Here is a 24,549-nt window from a genome sequence, read left to right as displayed (position 1 = left end):
TGTTTATAGTATCACATAATAGTGTACAAAACGGTTGTACGACCAGCCATGACATACGGAGCAGAGTGCTGGACCTTTAAGAAAGTACACGAACAGAAACTCCACACAAGCGAGATGAAAATGCTCAGATGGGCGGGAGGAGTGACTCGATTGGACAAGGTCAGAAATGAATTTATCAGGGGATCGTTTAAGGTAGCACCTATAGTTGAGAAAGTAAAGGAAAGTCGATTGCGCTGGTATGGCCATATCCTTAGACGTGATGATGACCATTCTGTTAAAAAGGCCCTAAATATACCCAACCAATCCCGAGGAAGAGGAAGACCACCCAACACCTGGTGGTCAGACATGCAGAAAGAGATCCGGAAAGAGAACCTGAGTACGCAGACAAGCCAGAACAGAGCACTCTGGCGCAGACATACAAGGAGGCCCGACCCCAGATAAACTGGGAAGAGGGACAGGCAAAGAAGAAGAAGAAGTATCACATAATAAATAACCGAGTAAAGTTTGATTAAAATTCCGAGTTAGTTACTTTGGGAATTAATTGTATCTAGCGAAGTGTCATAATTTGTGTATCGGAAGCTATGTTATTAAAGATAATATATAGTCAAGAACTACATATATTTTTTCCACGTCTACGAATATCAACGCCTCTTAGAAAAACATGATCATATAAGGAGATTTTTAGCCTTCTGGCTCAGGGAACCGCCTTAACGGTATTATTAGGACATTAACATGATAGGTAATATTGTTTTCAATAGTCGTATTAGGCCGAATTATTTGGTAAAAGTGCCGTATATTAGGTAAATATTTTTTATCATTGAAACCCATTCACATTCAGATTTTTATTGGTAAAAAGAATACAATTTTTTACACGTCCATGTTGAATCTATTTTGTTTTGATTACCTATTCGGCGAGGGTTAAAAATTTGTTTGCGAGTCCCTTGCTTTTTGACCTGTTTATTTTTAGGGAACTGCCTAGCTGAAGCAGTTAATCTTTAGATGCTAATGTAGGTAATTGAAGCGTTTTCGAATGGTTTAATAGTGTTATAAATTAACTAAATACCTAGTTCGGCCGAATATTCTGTTCGGTAAAATATGAATTTACTTAAACCGAATATTCGCCGAATATGCGAATTCGGCAAACTCCATATTCAACCCATCTCTAATCCAAACGATGTAACAGCGAAGAGGACAGCGACTTTACTATTGGGCATACATATACTTAGGTACATATAAAATGTCGCGATAATTCCTTTTGAGGTTACAGAAGTAAGTAAATATTCTTTATTGCACCAGAAATTATACATTTTACATACATGTAAAACTACAGACATTTTTAAAGAAAAATAAAACCAGGTAACAACAGGCGGTCTTATCGCTAAAAAGCGATCTCTTCCAGATAACCTTTGGGTAGCAAGAAATGTAGATAGAACTCATACAAAAGTCAACAGGTAGTGCAAGGAGCTAAATATGGAAACTATTAAACACAAACACACATACTACAATTACTGCTTATACATATAAGTATTAAAACAAAACCTAACGCACAAATAAGTAAACAATACATATATATGTGTGTGTGTAATATACATAGGTATATAGGTATGTGTAGAAGCATAGAAGCAAAGAACTAAATGGGTACTTACTGTACGGCAGTACAAGCTCACATCAGTGGTCCGGGCAGGGCGGGCTGGGTGCGCGCGCCGCTCGGGTCGGGGGTCGGGGGGGGGACGCCGGGCGGGCGGGCGCGGACACGCAGACGCGCCGCGATGGTGGGCCGCGACAGCCGCTCTGTGAGCGCGGCGCGCCCCTGGGCGCCGCGGCATGAGTAGCGCCCGCCCGGCCGGCCCGCGCGCCCGCCATGGCGCAGGCCGCGCCCGCGCCTCACCGCACGCACTCCTTCGCCAAGAAGACCTTCCACAAGCCCACCTACTGCCACCACTGCTCGGATCTCCTCTGGGGCCTCATCGGCCAGGGCTACGGCTGCGAAGGTACGCGCATGCGCGCCCGGCGCGTCGATACCGGCCACGATCAGGGTTATGCAACCCGGGGCACGACCACCTGTCCGCGCCCTCGACCTTCCTACCTTAACCCTCGCGTGCCGTGCGCCGCACGACCGAACCTGAAAACCCGGAACGGCTACCTTTTGTGAGAGATTTTCCACGGTCCCAGTTTTAGCTAGTGTAAATATATGTGGTGTTTCTGATCAGGAGATGATGGCCGGCGAGTGGACGGATCATATTGATCGATCTGTTTTGTAAGAGGTTTTTTCCTATACGGCGGCGGCGCGCGGCGCGCGGGGTGCGGTTGGTACCTCCTAGGCTAGACGTGGCCGTGCCGATTTGGTCCAGGTCTGTACCATTCCGCTATCCTGCTCCATGAGTAACATATTAGACAGAGACGGTTGCGTTTGTCGTCGCTCGAGTCGTCACTGCCACGTCTGGCTACTGCGCACCTAATTTTCAGCCTAATCAACAACTTTCATCTTATGTCTGTCGTCCTGAAAAACCTTCTTTACTCTTTTGTGAACAATAATCATTATTCTAGGTAAGAAGATTATACTTTCTACCTACTTAGGTGCGTGGAAATCTCTGTATAAATTTGGGCGAATGGTATGGTTAGGTACTACCGTGGGAATGATAATTATTTGATTATTAAGTTATGAAATTGTAATTAATGAATAACAAATAGATTTCACGTAATAGCTACATAATACTAAGCAGGTAACTCTCAGGAGTTCGATCGAAATACGTTACATCTCCAAAATAAGTACATATATATAGGACAAAATATAATACCTACCAAAATACCTACAAAATTAAGCGTGACGCACTTGCAATACTATAGGTATACATTCGGCAGATCTTTCCTTTACCTATACGTAGTAACACTCAACCACGCAGACGCATAAATATACGTTAGCATTAGCATGAAATACCTAGCTAATTCATTTATTTATAAGTATACTTACCTACGCACGGTGCCAAACCGTATCCAAAATAAATATAAATATCAAACAAAAAATCTATAAGGACACAGAAAGCATAAAAGGAACTTTAATTTAGTAAACTTTTAATTGCCTAAATGTAATTTGACTATATAGGTACCTTTTTTGATTTTTATGACGTTACGTGTCGATATTTTCCTAAAAACTTGAAACATCACTCGTGGTCGCCGTATCCTGATCATAGATGTAGGATGGTCCTGATATTTTCACATTAAGTACCTTTCGTACTTTAGTAATTTTACAGTACATATGGTGCTACTTTCTCGCACTAGTGCGTAGAAGAGCACTTTTCGTGCATATGTCGAAAGTTTAAATGGCCATATGTACTGTAAAACGTTGTACGATACACGTGCGAATAGGCAATTCGAAACTCGTGTCGATTTAAAACACTCCCTGCGGTCGTAATTTAATTTATCGCCTCTCGTTTCGAATTTCTTCTTTTCCGCACTTGTATCGTAAATAACTATTGAATACCTACCTACTATTCTTTGGTATATTAGAAAAACAAAGAAAAGTAGTTTGGGTCGGAGATAAACTAGATAAATACGTAAATTCTAAGTAAGTAGAAGCCAATAGTAGGCTAATTCGAACGTGCACTGACATACAACCTATATGTGCCTATTTGAATGATATTGGAATCATATCAGTTAGCTGTCATACGCGCGTTCATATCGCTCAGACTTGTCCGCAAATGTATTAGTGTGAGCGAGACGCCATCGTGGCCAGAAAAGCTTCACCGCTTGTTGCCTAAATTCCCAATCATTCAATTACAAATTCCAAAGCTTCAGCAGCTTGTTGGCAAAATTTCCAATTCCTGAGGTTAATACTGTTTAAGTTTAGGTTTGAGGTCATGTTTGGTATCATTTTCAACTAAATCAAACATGTAGACCATCCCCATCTAAATCGGTTCAGCGTTGAGCGGTTATTGATTCCCGATACAAACTTCCACCCCACTTTTCAAGTTTTCACACCCTCGAAAGATGAGTTTGGTTATAATAACTATCTTATGTCATGTCCCGGGACTCGAACTATCTCTATACAAAATTTCAACAAAATTAGTTCAGCGGTTTAAGCGTGGAGAGGAATTTAAAAAAAGGTTTCTTTTTAATTTTGTTTTTACTTCGGAATGGTGTATTGTATTACCCTAAATGAATTCAGAATGATTTATACCAAAACGATACCAAACACTGCCAGCAGCTTCATTGATGTAAATATCAAGATTAGATTGAGAGCCCTAAATAAACTTTCAAGAGCGGATATCTCAAAAACTATACAAGATATCGAAAAACTTAACTAAATAAAACTTGTAACAAAAATCAACTTTCATTTTCTATAAGTGGCCATGTCGCTAAGACGCATAGTTTCCGAGATATAATCGAAAAACCGAAAACTGGGACCTTCAAACCCCTCTCTCCCCCCGGCTCAAGGGCCCCTCCTAACTAGTCCAAACAAAGTACCGAAGTCAAGAATTGTGTTCCAAGCATTACCCTCTATAACTTTTTTTGAGCATTCGTTGCCCTAACAGGCGCAATTGTGGCTTGAACTCGTTTTTTTTTTTCAATTTACCAAGAAAAGAGCCAATGCATATTTTCACAAATTCATTCAAGTTAACTACCAAAATATTCGCATAAAAATATGCACTTAATTGTGTTAAAATAAATGACTTCACCAGTTTTTTTTCCTCGTATGAAGGTAAGACGAGTACCTTATAATAGTTATTTGTTATACAAGGGTGCAAAGTTGTATTTTACCCGCGAGTATGGAATTGAAACACGAGCAAGCGAAAGGATTCTATAGTTGAATCACGAGCGAAGCGAGTGGTTCTAAAATAGAATCCTGAGCGTAGCGAGTGCTTCAACACACGAGAAGTAAAATACATTTGCACCCGTGTGTAACACAAAACTTTTCACCTCACTATAGCGAGGAAAGTGCAACATCCACAGGCGTTAGATCATCTTCATCACTGGAATCACTCATTTTTTTACGATATTATAACAGAAAATTCTGGAAGTTGTGTATTTTTACGCGAGTCGGTGAGAAAAGTTTTTAAGTAAAAAATTTGTTGACAATGTTGACATTTCTGACGTATGAAATGTCAAAGATGCGTTTTGAAATTGCATCGACTTAACTTGTGCGTTCAGAATTATATTTAACATCATTATAAAAAAACAAACGTTTCTTATGGAATTTTAAGGTTTATGACTTAATATCATTAAATCAAGCTAAATTTGATATTTTTTATTAGATTCTCAAACTATTTATTTAACTATTTATCGAACGAACCATTATCATGAGCCTTTTACGTTTTGTTATCTGTCAAGCTACTTAAACACGCTCCATCCAAGGTCAAATTACTTTCCCCACTAGTGGATAAAACGCGTTTTTCCCCGCTTGTTTTGAAGGTTAAAAGACAACTTTCCGAGCTAGTGAGGGGAAAATGTTTATTTCATTGAGTGTCGAAATGTACGTTTTTTTGCGGCATAAACGGCCGTATCTTCTTTTTACGTTAACTTACGGACGGACAACAAAGTGATCCTATATGGGTTCCGTTTCTTCCTTTTTAAGGTACGGGACCCTAAAAATAACCGAAGGCTTATTTTAATTGTAATAACACGTTATAAATTTGATCTGGATTTAATTTGATTTGGATTTGTCAGTGCCAAAAATTAGTGATTATATTATGGATGGTATAGAAAGGACGCCAATCTCTTAAGGCAGAATTGTTGCAAAAGTGACCGCTTTCAGCTTTAAATAATAGTTTCTAATCTCTCCGGTGGCGCTAGTTAGGCTCTGGGACATAAGTATAACATGAACCATATAAGGCAACAAATAACCCGACCAAATTACGTAGGTTGTTTTTGGTAGTATTTCGGTGTATGGTGGCGCCGCCTAATTACTGTTTTTTGATGGACACTTTTCATACATAGAGATTTGGCTCCTTTATATAGTCTCCATGATACTTATGTAAGTTGGGTGACAATGCGATTACGGTATCATCGAGCTAATCTAATGATATAGACCAGAGGTGACCTTAGGACTCAGTGATAAAACAACGCAACCTCAGTTTGGGTTTGTCAGAATTGTTTCGAGCATGGAGACTATATAAAGGAGCCAAATCGCGACCGTGCATGCGCACCTCCAATATGGAGTCGACTTGTGGTCAACGGCAGCCGGTTGGGAGAGGGTATTTCGACTCCAAAAACGCGCAATAAGAGCCATAACGCGCGTACCCCAAACGGACTCGGCGAAACCCCACTTTAAATCATTAGGTATTTTAACATTGCCTTCACTTTTAATTCTGCAAATGGCAGTGACTACGCGAGAAGAGGTAAATGCGACACCCGTGATCAATGATGTGGCTACGCGCAGGTACGCGACCCGCAGCGCTCGCTCTGGAAAGTTGCCCCTTGTGTCGCGACGCCCTCCTAATGAACACTATAGACAAGCAAATATACAAGACTACCATAATAGTCCAGAACGCCGCGACAATAGGAATAAATGGTATTGTATGTGAGGGTTGAGGAGTGGTTAGTCCTACCTCACAGTCCAGTTGTAGTCTTGATAATCTGCTTCGCTCATCTGCCTTATGCACCATCTGTGGTTAAAAGGGTTTATATGAAATGACGCATCACTAAGTGTCTACCACTAAGTATGAGAGTTTAAACCTCTATCTTTTATGTCTATATGTTTCTAAGGATGATGGCATCTTCCATCAATCATAAATAAGTGTCAAATGATATCTATTAGTTACTATAACATATATGAGAACCATCTTACCCGGCCGGATGTAGGTTATATCGGCTACCAATGTAGCCGCCCTTCGCAAAGGGTGTACTCAGTACATGCATAATACGTGCTGATAAAGGAATACCAAGCGACCGTAGTCATCTCTGCACTCCTGCATAGGATAAAGGAGAACCTAGCAGCCAAAGCCACAGAACTCCTAGAGCCGGCCACCACTGTGGTCACTCTTACATATTGATAAAGGAGACGTCAGCAGCCGAAGCCACCTCTCTCCTACATAATCTATAAATTACCTAGTCCGCCTTACCTAAGATGGGCTCCAAAGAACTTCCACGACCTTCATCGTGAACTCATAGGTACAAACTTACTGGATCCACGGATTGCCGCGTGGCAACCAGTAAGATGGCTTTTAAATTATAAATCAAGATAATTGTACAATAGTATAAGACAATAGGTACAAAGCAGTAAACACTTAGCCTTCAGGTAAACCAGCCCATGTGGTCACCAACTCTGCGCGTCGCCTTTCTTGGCTTCTTGATAATAACACTTGATAGTACTCATTATATCAGATCACATTATTAGATCTATCTTCCTCAATTGTACCGGCAGAATGGCCGTCCATAACATTATGCAAACTTTTGTCCCATAGACAATATCTTATTTAAACCTTCGCGACACTGTCGAACCGATCCGACTTGATTCGATCGGATCGACTGTCGCGACACCTTGTCTCACATAAACTCGCAAAATCGAGAAAACTTACGAACGTCATTGGTCGTAAGGTGCTCAACTACCTACCGGCTGACATTACTGCTGCACCAAGTGCGCCTATATTTAAGACTAAGCTCAAAAAATGGCTTCTCGAGCAGGCGTTTTACGACCATAGGGAGTTATTCTCTAATACATAGTGTAAGACGCTCTAACAATAATAATGTTATTTGTAATATATTTTATATTAAGGTTGACATGTAATTAAATATTACCAAATAAAATGAATATGAATATGAAATCTCTATGTATGAAAAGTGTCCATCAAAAAACAGTAATTAGGCGGCGCCACCATACACCGAAATACTACCAAAAACAACCTACGTAATTTGGTCGGGTTATTTGTTGCCTTATATGGTTCATGTTATACTCATGTCCCAGAGCCTAACTAGCGCCACCGGAGAAATTAGGAACTATTATTTAAAGCTGAAAGCGGTCACTTTTGCAACAATTCTGCCATAAGAGATTGGCATCCTTTGTATACCATCCATAGTTTCGAGTATTCGTTGACAGAGAAGTACAGTCCGTACAGAAGTACCTCATGTCATTGTATGTGCAAAGTTTCATTACAATCCAAAACGTAGTTTTAAAATGAGAACGAAACTCCGTTTGTATGGGAAGGTGAAATTCGGCCGAGCTTGCGGGGACTTTAGAAACATTTGAAGGCTCAAAGTAAACCGACGCGTAGCCGCCTACGCCCGCTACGCCGTAGCTCGTAGGGTCTGCGTAGCTGCGTAGAACGTCTACCGCGCTACTGCGCCATTAATATATATACAACTCTCAACTTTATTTTACAAGATAACAGACACCTACATTCTTCTTCCTAGCGTTTGTCCCGGCTTATCGCCACAAGCCTGAGGTCCGCATGGCAACTTATCCCGAAATTTGACGTAGCCACTAGTTATTACGAAAGCGACTGCCATCTGACCTTTCAACCCAGAGGGGAAACTAGGCCTTATTGGGATTAGACCGGTTTTCTCACGATGTTTTTCTTCACCGAAAAGCGACTGGTGAATATCAAATGATATTCACCAGTCGCTTTTCCATAAGTTCCGAAAAACATTGGTACCGGATTGAAAGTCGCACGTTCTTACCGCTAGGTTATTAACGCTTTTTAGGGGTTCCGTACCCAAAGGGTAAAAACGGGACCCTATTACTAAGAATCCGCTGTCCGTCTGTCTGTCTGTCACCAGGCTGTATCTCATGAACCATGATATGTGAAAATTTCAACTGTGTAGCTATACAGTTGAAATTTTCACAGATGATGATGTATGTATGATGTATTTCTTGTTATAGAACAACAACAAATACTAAAAAGTAGGGAACCCTCGGTGCGCGAGACCGACTCGCACTTGGCCGGTTTTTTTTCAAGCGCTGAGTTTGAGAGTATTATGCTTAGTGCACAATATTACAGCCATTATTTTAAAACGTATAACATCTACTTCACGATCAAATTTCCTTTATTTATTTGTCTTTTTCTTTACCCATATATAAATGATCCTTTACTTTTTTACAATTCAATTTTGCCGTTAGCAAAACGCCCCAGTTGCCACTTAATAATGAAATCAAGTGTATACGCTTTCACACAAACACATTGAGCTAAGAATCGCCATCCAATGACGTCACGAATGCCAACATAGCAATGTATGCACAATTTTCCTCTCTGTAACAAACCCAGGCCTGACACAATAACATTATTTCATTATGCCACTATCGCGCACCACAGACAAGCACATTGTAGTATAGACAATGGACGCCGGCATTGTGCCAGATAGCGTGTGATGGCGGGAAATGGAAATGGACAAGTTGTGTCGTGTGGAGTTGTTGAATGCTGTGGGTGAGGATGTCCGTTGTCTGTGTTCGAGGTCGCGTGTGATATGTCCGACACTATAAAGGATGTCAAAGATTTTGATATGGGAGTTGGATTTGAATGGACGAAATACTAATAGTGAATTTGTTTAAAATAAAATTTTCAAAAATGGAATCCAAAATAATTCTATATAATAGGGTATTTGACTACTAGTCAAATCAGATTATTTTTTCAAAACGATTTTGCTACTATGGAATTTATATGAAACACTAGCATGTGACGTCACAACCAAATTATCTACTCTTTATAGTTTTATACGAGTTTTAAAATGGAAATTGTGTCTAAAAATAACCGCTGTCTACGTTTCTCTATTAATCTTCTGGTGCTTTATTTCATGTTACTTATGTTTGATAGAAATCGATCCAGCAGTTTGAAGAGTATCAGCTCCAAAATGATGTATTTTGGCATAAAATGGATATACGGTATTTGACTGTATTTAAAATAAATAATTTTACACCATGCATGAAATAAAGCACCAGAAGATTAATAGAGAAACGTAGACAGCAGTTATTTTTAGACACAATTTATATTTTAAAACCCGTATAAAACTACAAAGAGTAGGTAATTTGATTGTGACGTCACATGCTAGTGTTTCATGTAAATTCCATAGTAGCAAATCGTTTTGTAGTTCGAAAAAAGAAACTGATTTGACTAGTAGTCAAATACCCTATTCGAGACGAGAAACACGTCCCGTGTAACCGCACCTTTTATTCCATTCATTGAAAACAGACTGGAAACTGGTTGGCTGTATAGTATATCACCCACGTCCATAGAGCAAAGGAAGAAGCGCAGTTGTACCATTGTTCTCTATGGCAACTTTGTTATAAGTGTAATATGGGATGTACAGTCGGTTGGGAAAGTTCGATATAATGGACGTTTATTTAGACGGGCTGGTTGGGTAAGCTCGTTTTGAGACTAAGTTTGGTGGAAAAATTGAAGCATTGTGTCTTTTTTTTTATACTACGTCGGTGGCAAACAAGCATACGGCCCGCCTGATGTTAAGCAGTCTCCGTAGCTTATGTACGTCTGCAACTCCAGAGGAGTTACATGCGCGTTGCCGACCCTAACACTCCTCTCCCTCGAGCTCTGGCAACCTTACTCACCGGCAGGAACACAACACTATTAGTAGGGTCTAGTGTTATTTGGCTGCGGTTTTCTGTAAGGTGGAGGTACTTCCCCAGTTGGGCTCTGCTCTAGATCTGGAATGACATCCGCTGTCCTGTGCCCTACCACACAAAGCGAGATGCGTCTGTTATCGTTTGGAAATAAATATTTTGGGGCAGTCTCACATGACTACTAGTCATATGTCGCATGTGAAACAACCTATCACCTTAATTAATGTATACTAATGATGATGAAATAGATTGATTGATTGATTGATTGATTAGAAAATCATATTTAGTACCCTTTTAAGTCGCCTTCTACCTACGTAAATATAAAATAGTACTTACAAGGAAGATTATAGGTATGGAAAACCAAATATTTACGTACGATTTTTATTTTTAAGGGATAGCAAGACCGGTAGGTTTCGCATTCGGCAGGATAACGCTAGGTTCACACGGCGTTAATTTAGGCTAGACGGCTTTCCCGCATAGACGCCGTGACGATTTTGAACGTTACCATACAAATGTTCCTGTCACTACGGTATTCGATAAAATCCCGTATACGGTATACGGGAAAAATTAACGCCGTGTGAACCTAGCCTAAAAGCCCTTCAACTCGGAGGCTAAAAATAGAATGGTATCTGTATTGAATCACAAAATATCAGTTAAGGAATTTCGAATCAGGGACGAGTTTTTAAATATGATTCTCAATTTGGAAGTCTAAATTAAGAAATATACTTATTGGTATTATATAACCTTACAGGCGTATTTTGATTTTTATAACAGGGTAACAAGGTTATGAATTATGTTTGGATTGGTTATGGATCTAATTCATACTGTTATTTAAAAAAGCATACGCCTGTTTTAGCTGAGAAATTCATAATAATTGTGATAGATTAGGTAATATTTCTCCGAAGCTTCTTATATAAATATAAAAGCTTCCTATATATTATAAAATATTAAAGAGCTTAAATCATTTTAATCAACTAGATACGTCTGTGAGCGATAATTATTTCCTTTATATGGAACTTGTGATGGAAATCCTTGCTAAAAAAGTTAAACATAATGATATGATGAAAGTTAAACAGATAAATTGTTGGCTTGACATATCCTCCGGAGTCTCAGAGGCAATTATTTTATTTTTGAACATTAAAGTAATAAAATTCATTAATTAATTTTGAATACACACAATATAGGTATTGTATAGTACTCGTACCTACACAAAGCTTGGGCCAACTAACAATAGACAAGTACAATACTTTTTTGAATAAAATATTTGTATTTTGAATAAATTATTTGTATTTGTAATTAATTGCTACGAACTGGCATTACAATGTAATAAAATATATCTACTCATTCACATCCACTATTCCTTCTATAAATAACCATCGAAACACTTCGTTTGACCAATTCATTGTATCCATAATCGTTCTGATAACTGTTCGTCTCCTCAAAACTCGCCTTTACCACTCGGTGATAGAGTCCAAAAGCACAAAGACTGCAAGCAGGGCTACGCCCGGCGTATGTAGGGCAGCCGTGACGTCACTGGTGGTGACCCAGTTCCACTGCCATTGAGAGACGCGCGTCAATGGCCCCCCACCTGCATGGACCCCCTGTGGGCGTGGCAAATATTTTTTTGCTAGGAAAATTGTGACGTCATAAAGAAAATTCAGATTTTTAGCAAAATTTTAACTAGTAAAAATTCTGAATTATGTCACAAGGTTTTGCTGCAGAAATGCATTTTTTTTGTCTTTCGAAATCTGCTTTGTTACGTTAAAATGAGTTAAGTATGTTTAGGAATTATAGGTATAGGTATTAATGTTAGGTTCACGTTTAGGGGAAAATATTTGTATACATATATTGCTAATTTTAATTTTAGGAATAAAATTTTCCCAAAATTTCCTCCATTTCGTCTTAAAACAAATGTATTTTTTTTTAACTAAAATACTGCGCGAATTTGAACAAAAAATCGGAGAGTGTATTAATTTACTATCAAAATAATTATACAGGAGCAAATCGATTTTATCTAATTATGCATAAAATTTTATGCTTTTGTTGTGTAGGCTGCACATCACAATGCATTTAAGGGTTAGACAAATATTATTTCTTTTTACTTAAGTTCCGTTATTTTTTGAATTACTCAATGAGCTTGGCTATTTTTTTTCCTACAATCATTGTTTAACTGTTGGCAGTTGCTTTGTTTTATTTTATATTTCTTATCGGTAACGGCGTATTATTTTCAGCCTATTTCTTAGATGACGGATGACGATATACAAAAAATGTTACCTTTTAAAACATTATGTAACGATAAACATTCACAATATGACATTCATGATGATTATGTGACATTCTAAAGCAGTTTTAACTCTTTACACAACTTACAATAGCCGTATAATCTGAAACTTTTCTCGTTTCTGTAAAACTGGCACAAAGACGGAGCCTGCACTCGCATTCATCGCCGCATATAATATTTATCAATGCAAGCGCTCAATGGAGCGGCAAAGCTTTGTATTGTATACTTTGTTCCTATGTGTGTTACAACGTGTTTTATAGAATTCCAAAGATCTTACATATATCTTCTGTAAATTTAATACAGGATAAGCGGGGTTCTTTTGTTTGACGTAATTATTGAAAGTCATAATGTAATGATTGTCATATTATCATTAGTCATTATTATGAAACCGTTAACTTTTCAGGATTTTCGTAAGGTTATCCTATAGATAGGTTAGGTTAGGTTTGTTTTATGGCAATCCTAAAAAGTTACGCGTTTCTGAGAAAAACCAAATTATGACTAACGAAAATATGGACAAACAAAACATTATGACTTAAAACTTTATGGGAAGCAGTAGACCCAGGGTAAACACTGTAATAAGATTATTTTCATAAAAAAAAAAATGTCTCCATTATATAGTTACATGTTATAAAATTGGCCTCTGGCAGCAAAGAAAGAGTTGTGTGAAAATACCAGGTTTTGAAAGAAATACTTGCTTTACTATTTATTATATGATATTATTTACTTCCCCATTTGGATTTAAAATATATGGATAAAAAACATGGTTGTCTGTAAAGTCAGTTTACGGACGATAATTTTGCGTGCTAACGTCATAAAAAAACATTGATAAAAAATATATAAACATAAACGTTACCATAGAGATCTGTCCACAACGTTACCATGGAGACACACAACGTGACACTTTTTCGTGCATGCTACCGGTGTTCATCGATTAGACGTTATTACGTCAAAACCACTCTTTGACAGCATTATACAGTATGTCTCTGACCATGGGGCTTTAAATTCAAGGCTCGATTCTACTCGCTAAACTGAGCTACTTTTATTATGGGACCAACCCTAAAATCGCGTTTTTTTTTTGTTTTTCCATAGAAAACGTCGACATGATCAGCCAAAATGTATAAAAAAGCCAAGTATTTTTTTCGCAATTTCGGGGTTAGTCCCATAATAAAAGTAGCTCAGTTTAGCGAGTAGAATCGAGCCCCTGAATTACTATTGCATTGACTATGGGGCTTTAAATTCAGGGCTCGATTCTACTCGCTAAACTGAGCTACTTTTATTATGGGACCAACCCTAAAATCGCGATTTTTTTTTTGTTTTTCCATAGAAAACGTCGACATGATCAGCCAAAATGTATAAATAAGCCAAGTTTTTCCAAGTCCCATAATAAAAGTAGCTCACTCAACTTTGGGAACAAATCAAATTATTTTATAAAATATTTTGATTTGTGTTTATAAGTAGTCACACTACTATATATAAATTATAAACTGTAATAGATGTCATATATTAAAGAAAAAGTGACGAAGCCCTCCAGTGGTGAAGGCCGGTTTTTTTCTTTAATATATGACATCTATTACAGTTTATAAAAGTATCTCAGTTTATCGAGTAGAATCGAGCCCCTGAATTTAAAGCCCCATAGTCAGGAACACCCTGTATAACTCTTTACTACTTACATTATCAACTTTTCTCATTTCTCGTGTAAAACCGGTACAAAGAAGGTTGCACTCGCTTTCATCGCTGCATTATATATATTCATCAATGCAGGCGCTCAATGGTGCGTCAAAGCTTTGTTACTACTAAGTTAAGCTTTATTTCTTTGTTCCCGTTCCTGCTTCCTGCTTTAGCTACCTTGAATCATGTTTTACAGAATCTTAAAATGGTATAGTGGAACTTTAATACAGTGTACCTACAAATATTTATAAGTAGAACTTTTAAAAAATCTTGTAGAATGTCATTGGTACATTTGTACACAGAAGTGGCCCTCGCAGAAAAAGCCAGTTTTTGAAAGAGCGGCCTATATTTTTAGAAGTTGATGAATTAAATAGCGGCTTTCTCGTTTCTCGTGTAAAACGGTACAATGAAGTTTGCACTCGCATTCATCGCCGCTTATAATATTTATCAATGCAGGTGCTCATGCAATGCTGCGGCAAAGCTTTGTATTGTAACAGAAATACGAGTAGGAAGGGCGGATGGTATAGTTAGTGTCTATAGTAGCGCAATAGATTATAGATTAAAAATATTTGTGCCATTTTCAACCAAGAGGGTACTTATTGTCGCTTGTCGGTAAAGCGCTATTTCTATATAGCTTCAATTAGAAATCAACCTTATCAACAAGGGACAATGTGGTACCTTTTGGTTTAAAAAGGTCACATTTAATGGATGACTGTAAGTATGTACCTAATAGTTGTAAAGAGAGCGCTAAATATATAAAGCAATATTGAAATTTTCATGTATGCAAGGAGTTTTGAGTACCTAGTCGTACGGATGGCTGATGAACGAGAAGAATTTCAGTTTTTTGCCCTTACTTTTAGAGCACTGTTTTGTCTTATAAAAAATATACTGACATAGTATAATAATATATAATAATAATATGTTTATTGCTTTCACATTGGTAAAATTACAGATGTTCTTAATCGATAATGTATCACAACATGACACCCTGTAAGGGTATTGCAATTTTATCTATCTACTCTAAACTAATACATATGTAAATTAAACACAGAGATAACATTACACAAAAGTTATACCTATCTAAGCTATGTATTACTTATATGTCTATTTATGGTATTTATTACAATCAAAATATTCTTGTATAGAATAAAAACAATTACTCGTTAAATAATTTTTCAAGCAGTTAACAAATTTATCATATTTTTGCTCTCCCGCTATTTCCTTTGGGAGACTATTGAAAATTCTTATTGACATATTATAGGGGCTCTTATTACTTATTTGTAAGTTACTGGCGGGAAGGGCTATTTTGTTTTGGTGTCTTAAATTTAAGGTACAAGTATTATGACGATCTTTAGCTTTTAAATATAGGTCAGGATGTTTTCTTACAAATTTACATGTTTCTAATATATAGAGGGATGGTAGAGTTAAAATATTAAATTTTTTAAAGTACGGTCGGCAGCTTTCTTGGTTTTTTATATTACTTAATATTCTAATACACCTTTTTTGTAATATGAATAAATCTGCACTATTTGTGCTATTACCCCACAAATTGATCCCGTATTGGAGCCATGTCTGGGTAAATGCATGATAAGCACTAAGAGCCGTTTTTAACCCTGTGGTTTTTTTAATATTTCTGAGGGCATAAGCAAAGCATGATATTTTCAAGCTAATTTTATCTATATGCATTTTCCAATTGATATTCTCGTCAATGACTATGCCGAGGAGATTGCAGTGCTTTATTGGTTGAATTTGGGTATCTAGGTAAGTGAAATCAAAATTTAATGGGGTTCGTTGATGGGGTCGAAATTGAATTAAATTTGTCTTTTTTAGGTTTAGTTGTAGATTATGATCGCTGAGCCATTGAATTACGGTATCAAAAATATTATTTAACTTATGAGTTAGATTGTTACTGTTTGAACAAGAGAATACTATAGATATATCATCGGCATATAGGAAACATTTTGTATATTCGGTATTTATTATTTTTGCCAGATCGTTAATGTAGATTAAGAATAGGATGCAGCCTAAAACACTGCCCTGAGGAATAGAACCTGTGATTTGTCTTTTTTGTGAAAATGTTTTTAAAAGAGAGTTAGTTGTTTTGTTAAAATATTCTATTTCTACATACTGTATTCTGTTTGTCAAGTATGATTTGAACCAGTCATGAGTTGTTCCACGGATTCCTATGCCATACAATTTATTTAGGAGAATATTATGTTGTACTCGGTCATAGGCTTTGCTCATATCAAGTAAAAGCCCAAATGCATATCTATTACTGTCAATAACGCCAATAATTTCATGCATAACTTTATTAATAGTTAATATTGTACACCTTTTCTTCCTGAAACCAAATTGACTATCGTCGAATATCTCGTATTTATCACAGAAAGCTGACAGGCGTTTAGCCATTACCATTTCAAAGATTTTTGAAATCGTCGGCAACAGAGCGATGGGATAGTTGTGAATGGAACTTTAATTTACGATTACTCCTGAGATATTAATTTAAATAAGATTATTAAAATTAAGTCGGTATACTTCAAGGATACATACATGTCATACAAAATAAAACATTACAAAAATCTTAACCTAAACTAGAACCTAACAAACACAAAAACTATTCACAAAATGCGCCCCGCGCCCCTCCTGATGCAAAGGAGCCCATCACGCTTGCCGCGTTGCCACGTTGAACAGCGATGGACAACCTTTGCAAAAGGAACGACCCGGAGCGAGGGTCATGACCACTCTCCCGCAACCGTCTGCCCACTTCCCCAATAAAAGTCTTAATTTAAATGAATCAAATGTATATTTTAATCATAATTACAGCATTTACATAATCAGAGTCTATAGGTATGTTACACATAAAAATAAAAATAAAAGAAATTACAATTTGAATTATGTTTGAATTATATTTTTCACTATACGGACTCTAGTGTGCGGTAATCCATGTCTCAAAGCCTTCAAACTCCAGCACCCTAATGTGTAAGTTGCAAGTTGCGTCACTCATTAGCGCGTTAAGGGCGGCGCACACGGCACGACAATTAGGGCGTCCCGTGGGGTGAGTAGAACTGACTTATTGTTCTTTATCCTTACTTTTATTATGAGAGCGGGCGGTATTAAGTTCGGGGACTATTATGTTTATGGTGACCGTGTTGTGTTTTTTAATAAGGTATTTGACTACTTAAGTCAAATCAGCTTCTTTTTTCGAACTGTCAATAGTTATTTGTGCAACAAGAGAGGAAAGTTGGTTTTTCTTGCGAGTGTTTATTTTGAGTCCCGAGAAAGCGAAAGATTCTAAGGTAGAATCTTGAGCGTAGCGAGGGACTCAAAAACACGAGATGTAAAACAACTTTGCTCTCGTGTTGCACACATAATTTTTCACCTCAGTAGTGAGCACATATTAAAGGTTAAAATGTATTTCGATTACACAGAATAAACAGAAAAAAAAAAGTATTATAATATGTACGTTACGATAAGATACGATACGATACGATACGAGACGAGACCGGACCGGACCGGACCGGACCGTACCGTACCGTACCGTACCGTACCATACCATAATTTTTTTTTAATAAAAGTATGAAGTTCATGGCCTTCACTAAATTCAAAAGCTACATTGTTTCACTCCCTGGAGTGAGGAAAGTCGCACTCCTCACTCCAGGGAGTGACGAAAGTAGGCTTGTTCGAGCTGCTGAGGTGAAAACGATTTTGCTACTATGCAATTTATATGAAACACTAGCATGCGACGTCACAATCAAATTACCTACTCTTTATAGTTTTATACGGGTTTTAAAATAGACATTGTGTTTAAAAATAACTGCTGTCTACGTTTCTCTATTAATCTTCTGGTGCATTTCATGCATGGTGTAAAATTATTTATTTTAAATACAGTTAAATACCCTATTATAGTAATAGAAAAAAAAGAATGTGAATAAAAAAATATTTTTCAAAAAAGAAAATTTTCAAAATGGAGCAATTAATTTATTCAGTTTTAAGTTATGCTCGCTAGAAGCTCACGCGACTAGTTTATTGTATATTTTTTGCTCAAACGCGTGAGAGCCTCTGAGACCTACGTAAGACTTCTCTTAGACTGTTTTTGACACCCTTTTGAGCGCAGCATCTCACTGCATACAAGTACACTCCTGCATTCATTATGCATGTGTGATGCACTAACGGCATGCGAGATACCTCGGCTAAGGCTGACTAATGAGTTCCTTAGTCTTTGCTTCAGATGTCATGATTATTTAAACATACGTTATATGTGTAGGCCGTGTAGGGTGTAGATAAGGTAGGTACACTCAACATCAAAAGTATTTTAAAAAAAACCAGCCAAGTGAGAGTCGGACTCGTGCACCGAGGGTTCCGTACTTTTTAATAGTATATGTTCTTAAGGCGGCAACACAAGTGCATCGTCTGTGAAAATTTCAACTGTCTAGCTATCACGGTTCATGAGATACAGCCTGGTGACAGACAGACGGACAGCGGAGTCTTAGTAATAGGGTCCCGTTTTTACCCTTTGGGTACGGAACCGTAATGAATCTGACTACTCGTCAAAAGTGTCAACATTTTCTAACAGCTTAACAACGTACGGTCGCCATCAGATATATCGGAGCGGCCAAGGTGCTCACAAATATCTGAACACGCCTCTACTGTCAACAAGGCGTTCAGCGCATGTTAAGATTTGCCGCTCCGATGAGGCTACGATATATCTATATTTTTAATTAAAATTTTTGTTTGTTGAAACTCAACCTCCATTAAGATGGTTGTATTTTTTTTTTCTCAAAAGTAACTTTAAAGTCTGGTAAACCAATGTGCGAGTAAAGGTGCAATATTCAAGTTTTTTTATGAGACGTCCACCCTTCGTGTCTATTACATTTTTCAAATTTGCCACCTTTCTTACTGACAAACTTGGTTTGCTAGATTACATATAGTTTGTCAAAGGACTGTCTCATTTCAAACATAGACAGAGAGAATCATACTATCTTTGTCTTACACTAGTACTAGCACTAAAAAGAAAAGGATGAGTATAGTTTTTTTGTTCTTATTTACTGCCAATTTGGTTTGACCAACTATATCGTATTTATAAGGGTATATTGTACCGGTAAGTTCCGCGGTCAATAAAATTTGGCAATGACTACAATGTGGGTCAGTCCGTCCACAATGGCTCTATTTATACCGATGTTAAAATACCCGCTATTCCTGTCGCGGCCGAAATAGCAGGCCGCTTGCCCACACAAACTTTTGTATGTTGTAAACAAATTGTTTTTTTATTATTTTTTTATACCACGTCGGTGGCAATCAAGCATACGGCCCGCCTGATGGTAAGCGGTTACCGTAGCCTATGGACGCCTGCAACACCGGAGATAATACACGCGCGTTGCCGACCCTAACACTCCTCTCCCTCGTTGAGCTCTGGCAACCTTACTTACCGGCAGGAACACAACACTATGAGTAGGGGTTTACAATACAATAAGGTATTTGACTGTACTTAAAATAAATTATTTTACACCATGCATGAAATGTACCAGAAGATATAGAAAAACGTAGACAGCAGTTATTTTTAGACACAGTTTCTATTTTAAAACAAAACAATAAAGAGTAGGTAATTTGATTGTGACGTCACATGCCAGTGTTTCATATAAATTCCATCGTAGCAAAATAGTTTTGATAGTTCGAAAAAAGAAACTGATTTGACTAGTAGTCAAATACCCTATAATATAATGCCGTTTGACACATACTGTTGATCAGAGGGCCAACCACGAACGTAGGTTTTGCCTCTCTATTGCACTAGAAATTCATACGTAAGTGCGACAGAGAGCCAAAACTTCGTTCGTGGGTCGCAGACGTCGCAGTCGGCCCTCTGAATGCTGGAGGTCAATTCTAATTTAATAATTTATTATGGTTTCGACCTTGATGATGATCTTGGTGATTGGCGCGCATCTCACGCACGACAGTTTTACTTCATTTCACATGCACCAATCAGTGTTTGTAATCTTCAAGGTCGTATTTAAAAAAAATTATCAAAACCGTAACAATTTTTTCAATCTGAATCGGGTTCCATTGATGTAACTGATTCAATGAGGGCTACCGCGTTTAATTTCGCCGCTAGCAGCGCTAGTGTCTTTAAAATGGCAAATGCATAGAAGTTTTGGAGGTTTCAAGCTTTTTTATCGGGAATTTTCACTCCTTATTCATAATTGTGGTAAAATGGCACATTTAGACGTTAAAATGCCTTTGTGTATATTAGAACGTATTGATTTTATAAAAATAAGCATAGAAGAATTTTGAGGTCTGTTATTCTGGACCTACATCTACAGTGGCGCCAACTGGTGAGCACAAAAACGGTAGCCCTCATTGTTATCTTGTAATGTAAGGACGAGTCACTACGACCTACGACCACATATGCCAATCACCATGAACCCATTGCATGCACCTTTAGATGGGTGAATAAGGTCCTCAAGGATCATTGTCTACTCATTTGGTCAAGGTCATTATTTTGAACAAATACATTTTACTGCGGCGGTTTTTTAAATAAACTTACGGCAAGCCCGATATAGTAAGAAATCAACGTGGACGCTAGTGATTCCAAGCTGCCACTGCTTTCCGAGTATTTTGACCCTTAAATCGCTTATTATTATTAAATTAGATGACTTCTAGCGAAATAAAAAATACGCGGGTTACCGATCAACAAAAATAGCCGGTCAAATAAGTTTGTCAGTAGTAGTTAGAGAATCCATGCACACTAAAGGAGGCAACTAGCAACCTGAAGACTGCTAGGCTTCGTGGAGGAGCTGGGGTGGTTAGAGTAGCGCTACCTCGTTTCACGCAAAATAGGCACATTGGATGTCGATTTGCGGAAAATGCCCAGCAAAACTAAGTAACTAAGTTTGTCAGTAGAAAAAGGCGCAAAATTCAAATGTATATGGGACGATTACCCTCCGCGCCTAAATTTTTTAAATTTGCCGCTTTTTTCTACTAACGGAAATGGCTTGACAGTATACATTAACCACGTATACACCAACACACCGCAAAACTATTGCTACCGTTGTAGAGCTTTGTATCAGAAGGTTTCGTTGTTAATGACATATGATATAGCATGGTATAATAATATACTCCGCCTGGTACTCTCTTCCGAGACTCGTGAACCACGTGACTGACACAAGCCTACGTGATCGTGAACCTGTGAACAGCATGATGACGTAGGCTTGTGTCAGTCACGTGGTTCACGAGTCTCGGAAGAGAGTACCTTGTTATTATTATACCATGTGATATAGAAAATAATAAATTCTGCGAGCTGGTAAAAGTCTAAATGAACTAACGAAAGAGTGTGACCATTGACGTTTTTAATAGTAACATCACAACTATAAGACGGATTCTGGCAAACAAATTACCTAAGTGACCGAGTCGTATGCGATAGCATACTCATAATAATATTATTGTATCGATTGATGTATTTTATTAATAAGTTTTGTTTTTCTTAGCTCAGTATATTAAGAGTATTGAATTGTGGATATTTAATAAGTAGGTATTCACATTTTGAAATTAGTATTAGTTGAATACGTTGTAAAATTTTAGTGCTAACCACCAATTATGTGTTAACTTGTTGCTATTGGTGGGAACCTATAATTGGCTTTTTGTTATTTACTTATATAACTATTGTATAATTGATAGCTGTTGGTTCTCCGAAAATAAATAAATAAATAAATAAATTTTATTTACAAATAGGCTTATTATATATTACACGATAAACATTTGTATGTCAGCCGATCTTCGTGACGGTCTTACGTCGGTCCGACCTAGTTCCGCGCCGCACATGGTCGTAAGTTCCTGGCTGTTCTGAGGGAACCAAAAAAACCGGACAAGTGCGAGTCGTACTCGCTCACCGAGGGTTCCGTACTTTTTAGTATTTGTTGTTATAGCGGCAACAGAAATACATCATCTGTGAAAACTTCAGCTGTCTAGCTATCACGGTTTATGAGATACAGCCTGGTGACAGACAAGCGGATAGACTGACAGTGGAGTTTTAGTAATAGGGTCCCGATTTTACCCTTTGGGTACGGAACCCTAAAAACTGGCCAAGTGCGAGTCGGACTCGCGCACGAAGGGTTCCGTACCATAACGCAAAAAACGGCAAAAAAATCACGTTAAATATTTATTTTATTCTGTTTTTAGTATTTGTTGTTATAGCGGCAATAGAAATACATTATCTGTGAAAATTTCAACTGTCTAGCTATCACGGTTCATGAGATACAGCCTGGTGACAGACAGACGGACAGACTGACAGTGGAGTTTTAGTAACAGGGTCCCGTTTTAAAAATTACATTATAAGAATTTACGTTACAATACCTGCGTGCCAAATTTTATTCAAAGTTCATCCTACAACCTGAAAACATAGTGGTTGCATACAAGCAAACCGTCCGGTCACAGACCGTTGGAGAACGGCTAAATCATGCCGTTTTCCGATATACCACATATTCTTCTATAATTAAGCAGATAATTTTGAAAATATGCAATAATTGACCACTCCACCCCTAACCATAAATCAGAAAATTTGTCGATCGTGTGTCGAGAGTCGATTTTTTAACGTAAAAAATACTAATTTTGTAAAAAAAAATGTATGATAACATTGGTTACGGAACTCCTGAGAGTCCTGAGACAGGAGTCCGACGCAATTGGCTGGCTTTTTTAAAGTTAATAACACTTTTTCTAAAAACCCGTACTTGAAAATAATGTTTTAAGATTTAAAATGCCAACTTAAATAAGGTGCCGACAATCAACAAAAATTTAAAGATTTTCCAAAAATGTTATTTTACAAGAAACCTGCCCAAACTACACCACACATTCATACCCATTCCAGCCAGTACGAGTACCTACCATAATTCAATATAATAGAAACAGTATTCCCTGGATAATAATAATCTGTGCAGCGCGCGCACTCGCAAACGCTGACGTCACGGGTGACACAGTTGCCGCGACCCGGTTTCCGAACGGGCCACGCTGGCCGGCGTTTACATTCGAATTTCGAAAAGCGTTCGGCTTTTGACAGCCAGTATTGCAACATTTCAATCTTTGTTGCCATAGGAATAAGGATAAAGTTAGGCAAGCCATTTCCGTCAGTGGAAAAAGGTGGGAAATTTAAAAAAACCGGCCAAGTGCGAGTCGGACTCGCGCACCGAGGGTTCCGTACATTTTAGTATTTGTTGTTATAGCGGCAACAGAAATACATCATCTGTCTAGCTATCATGGTTCATGAGATACAGCCTGGTGACAGACAGACAGACGGACAGCGGAGTGTTAGTAATAGGGTCCCGTTTTTACCCTTTGGGTACGTAACCCTAAAAAGGAGTGAAGCGCGTTTTGTCCCTCCATTGAAGTGCCTTTCGTGCCTTTTTAGGGTACCTATTACTAAGCCTCCGCTGTCCGTCTGTCTATCACCAGGCTGTATCTCATGATCAGTGATAGCAGAGCTAGACAGTTGAAATTTTCATAGATGATGTATTTCTGTTGCCGCTATAACAACAAATACTTACTATAAACAGAATAAAAAATATTTAAGTGGGGCTCCCATACAACAAACGTGATTTTTTTGCTGTTTTTTGCGTAATGGTAGGGAACCCCTCGTGCGGTGCGCGAGTCCGACTCGCACTTGGCCAGTTTTTGAAGTGAAAACTTTTTTAGCGGCGCTGTGCACTTTTTGTGATGGGGAAAAAATGTTAAACTCGCGACAGATTTCGCGACAGGTAACGTGACTGAAAGATTGAAAATTGGTAAGACCAAAAGACGGACACGTGACCTGATCGGAATTATGGATGGAAGTTGATTTTTGCGATTGCGATGGATTAGTGCGAGATGGAGGAACGTTCAGAGGAAGTTATTTGTAGGTACATTTAGTACCTATCATTTAAAACTAGATGTTTAAAAACAGACGGCAAATACGTTTCAGTTCAGATATTGTACAGTACTACAGTACACGAGTATATACAATGTGTGGCCTGTAATAGGAGCAAAAAATTAAACTGTAGCCTGTACTCCTCATACCGACCAACATTTGTTCAGCGACTTTTAAAAATAACGTGTTTTGATTTTTAATACACTTTAA

At 37.9% G+C, this 24,549-nt stretch overlaps 1 protein-coding gene across 4 annotated transcripts in view; it reads left to right on the top strand.

The window, feature by feature from the left end:
• The first annotated feature begins 1,745 nt into the window (after window positions 1-1,745).
• The window catches only part of LOC134755335 (diacylglycerol kinase theta), a 60,520-nt gene continuing 37,716 nt past the window's right edge, over window positions 1,746-24,549 (top strand). For all 4 annotated transcript variants that reach the window (XM_063691807.1, XM_063691810.1, XM_063691805.1 and 1 more), the window contains exon 1: window positions 1,746-1,991. In XM_063691807.1, coding sequence (XP_063547877.1) covers window positions 1,862-1,991 — 130 coding nt within the window. In that variant the 5' untranslated portion in view covers window positions 1,746-1,861. The remainder of the gene's footprint in view (window positions 1,992-24,549) is intronic.

This window comes from Cydia strobilella, chromosome 2 (genome assembly GCF_947568885.1).
Source record: "Cydia strobilella chromosome 2, ilCydStro3.1, whole genome shotgun sequence".
Classification (NCBI taxonomy): Eukaryota; Metazoa; Arthropoda; class Insecta; order Lepidoptera; family Tortricidae; genus Cydia; species Cydia strobilella.
The sequence above is the reverse complement of the archived record's forward strand: the minus strand, read 5'-3'. Positions and strand labels throughout refer to the sequence as shown.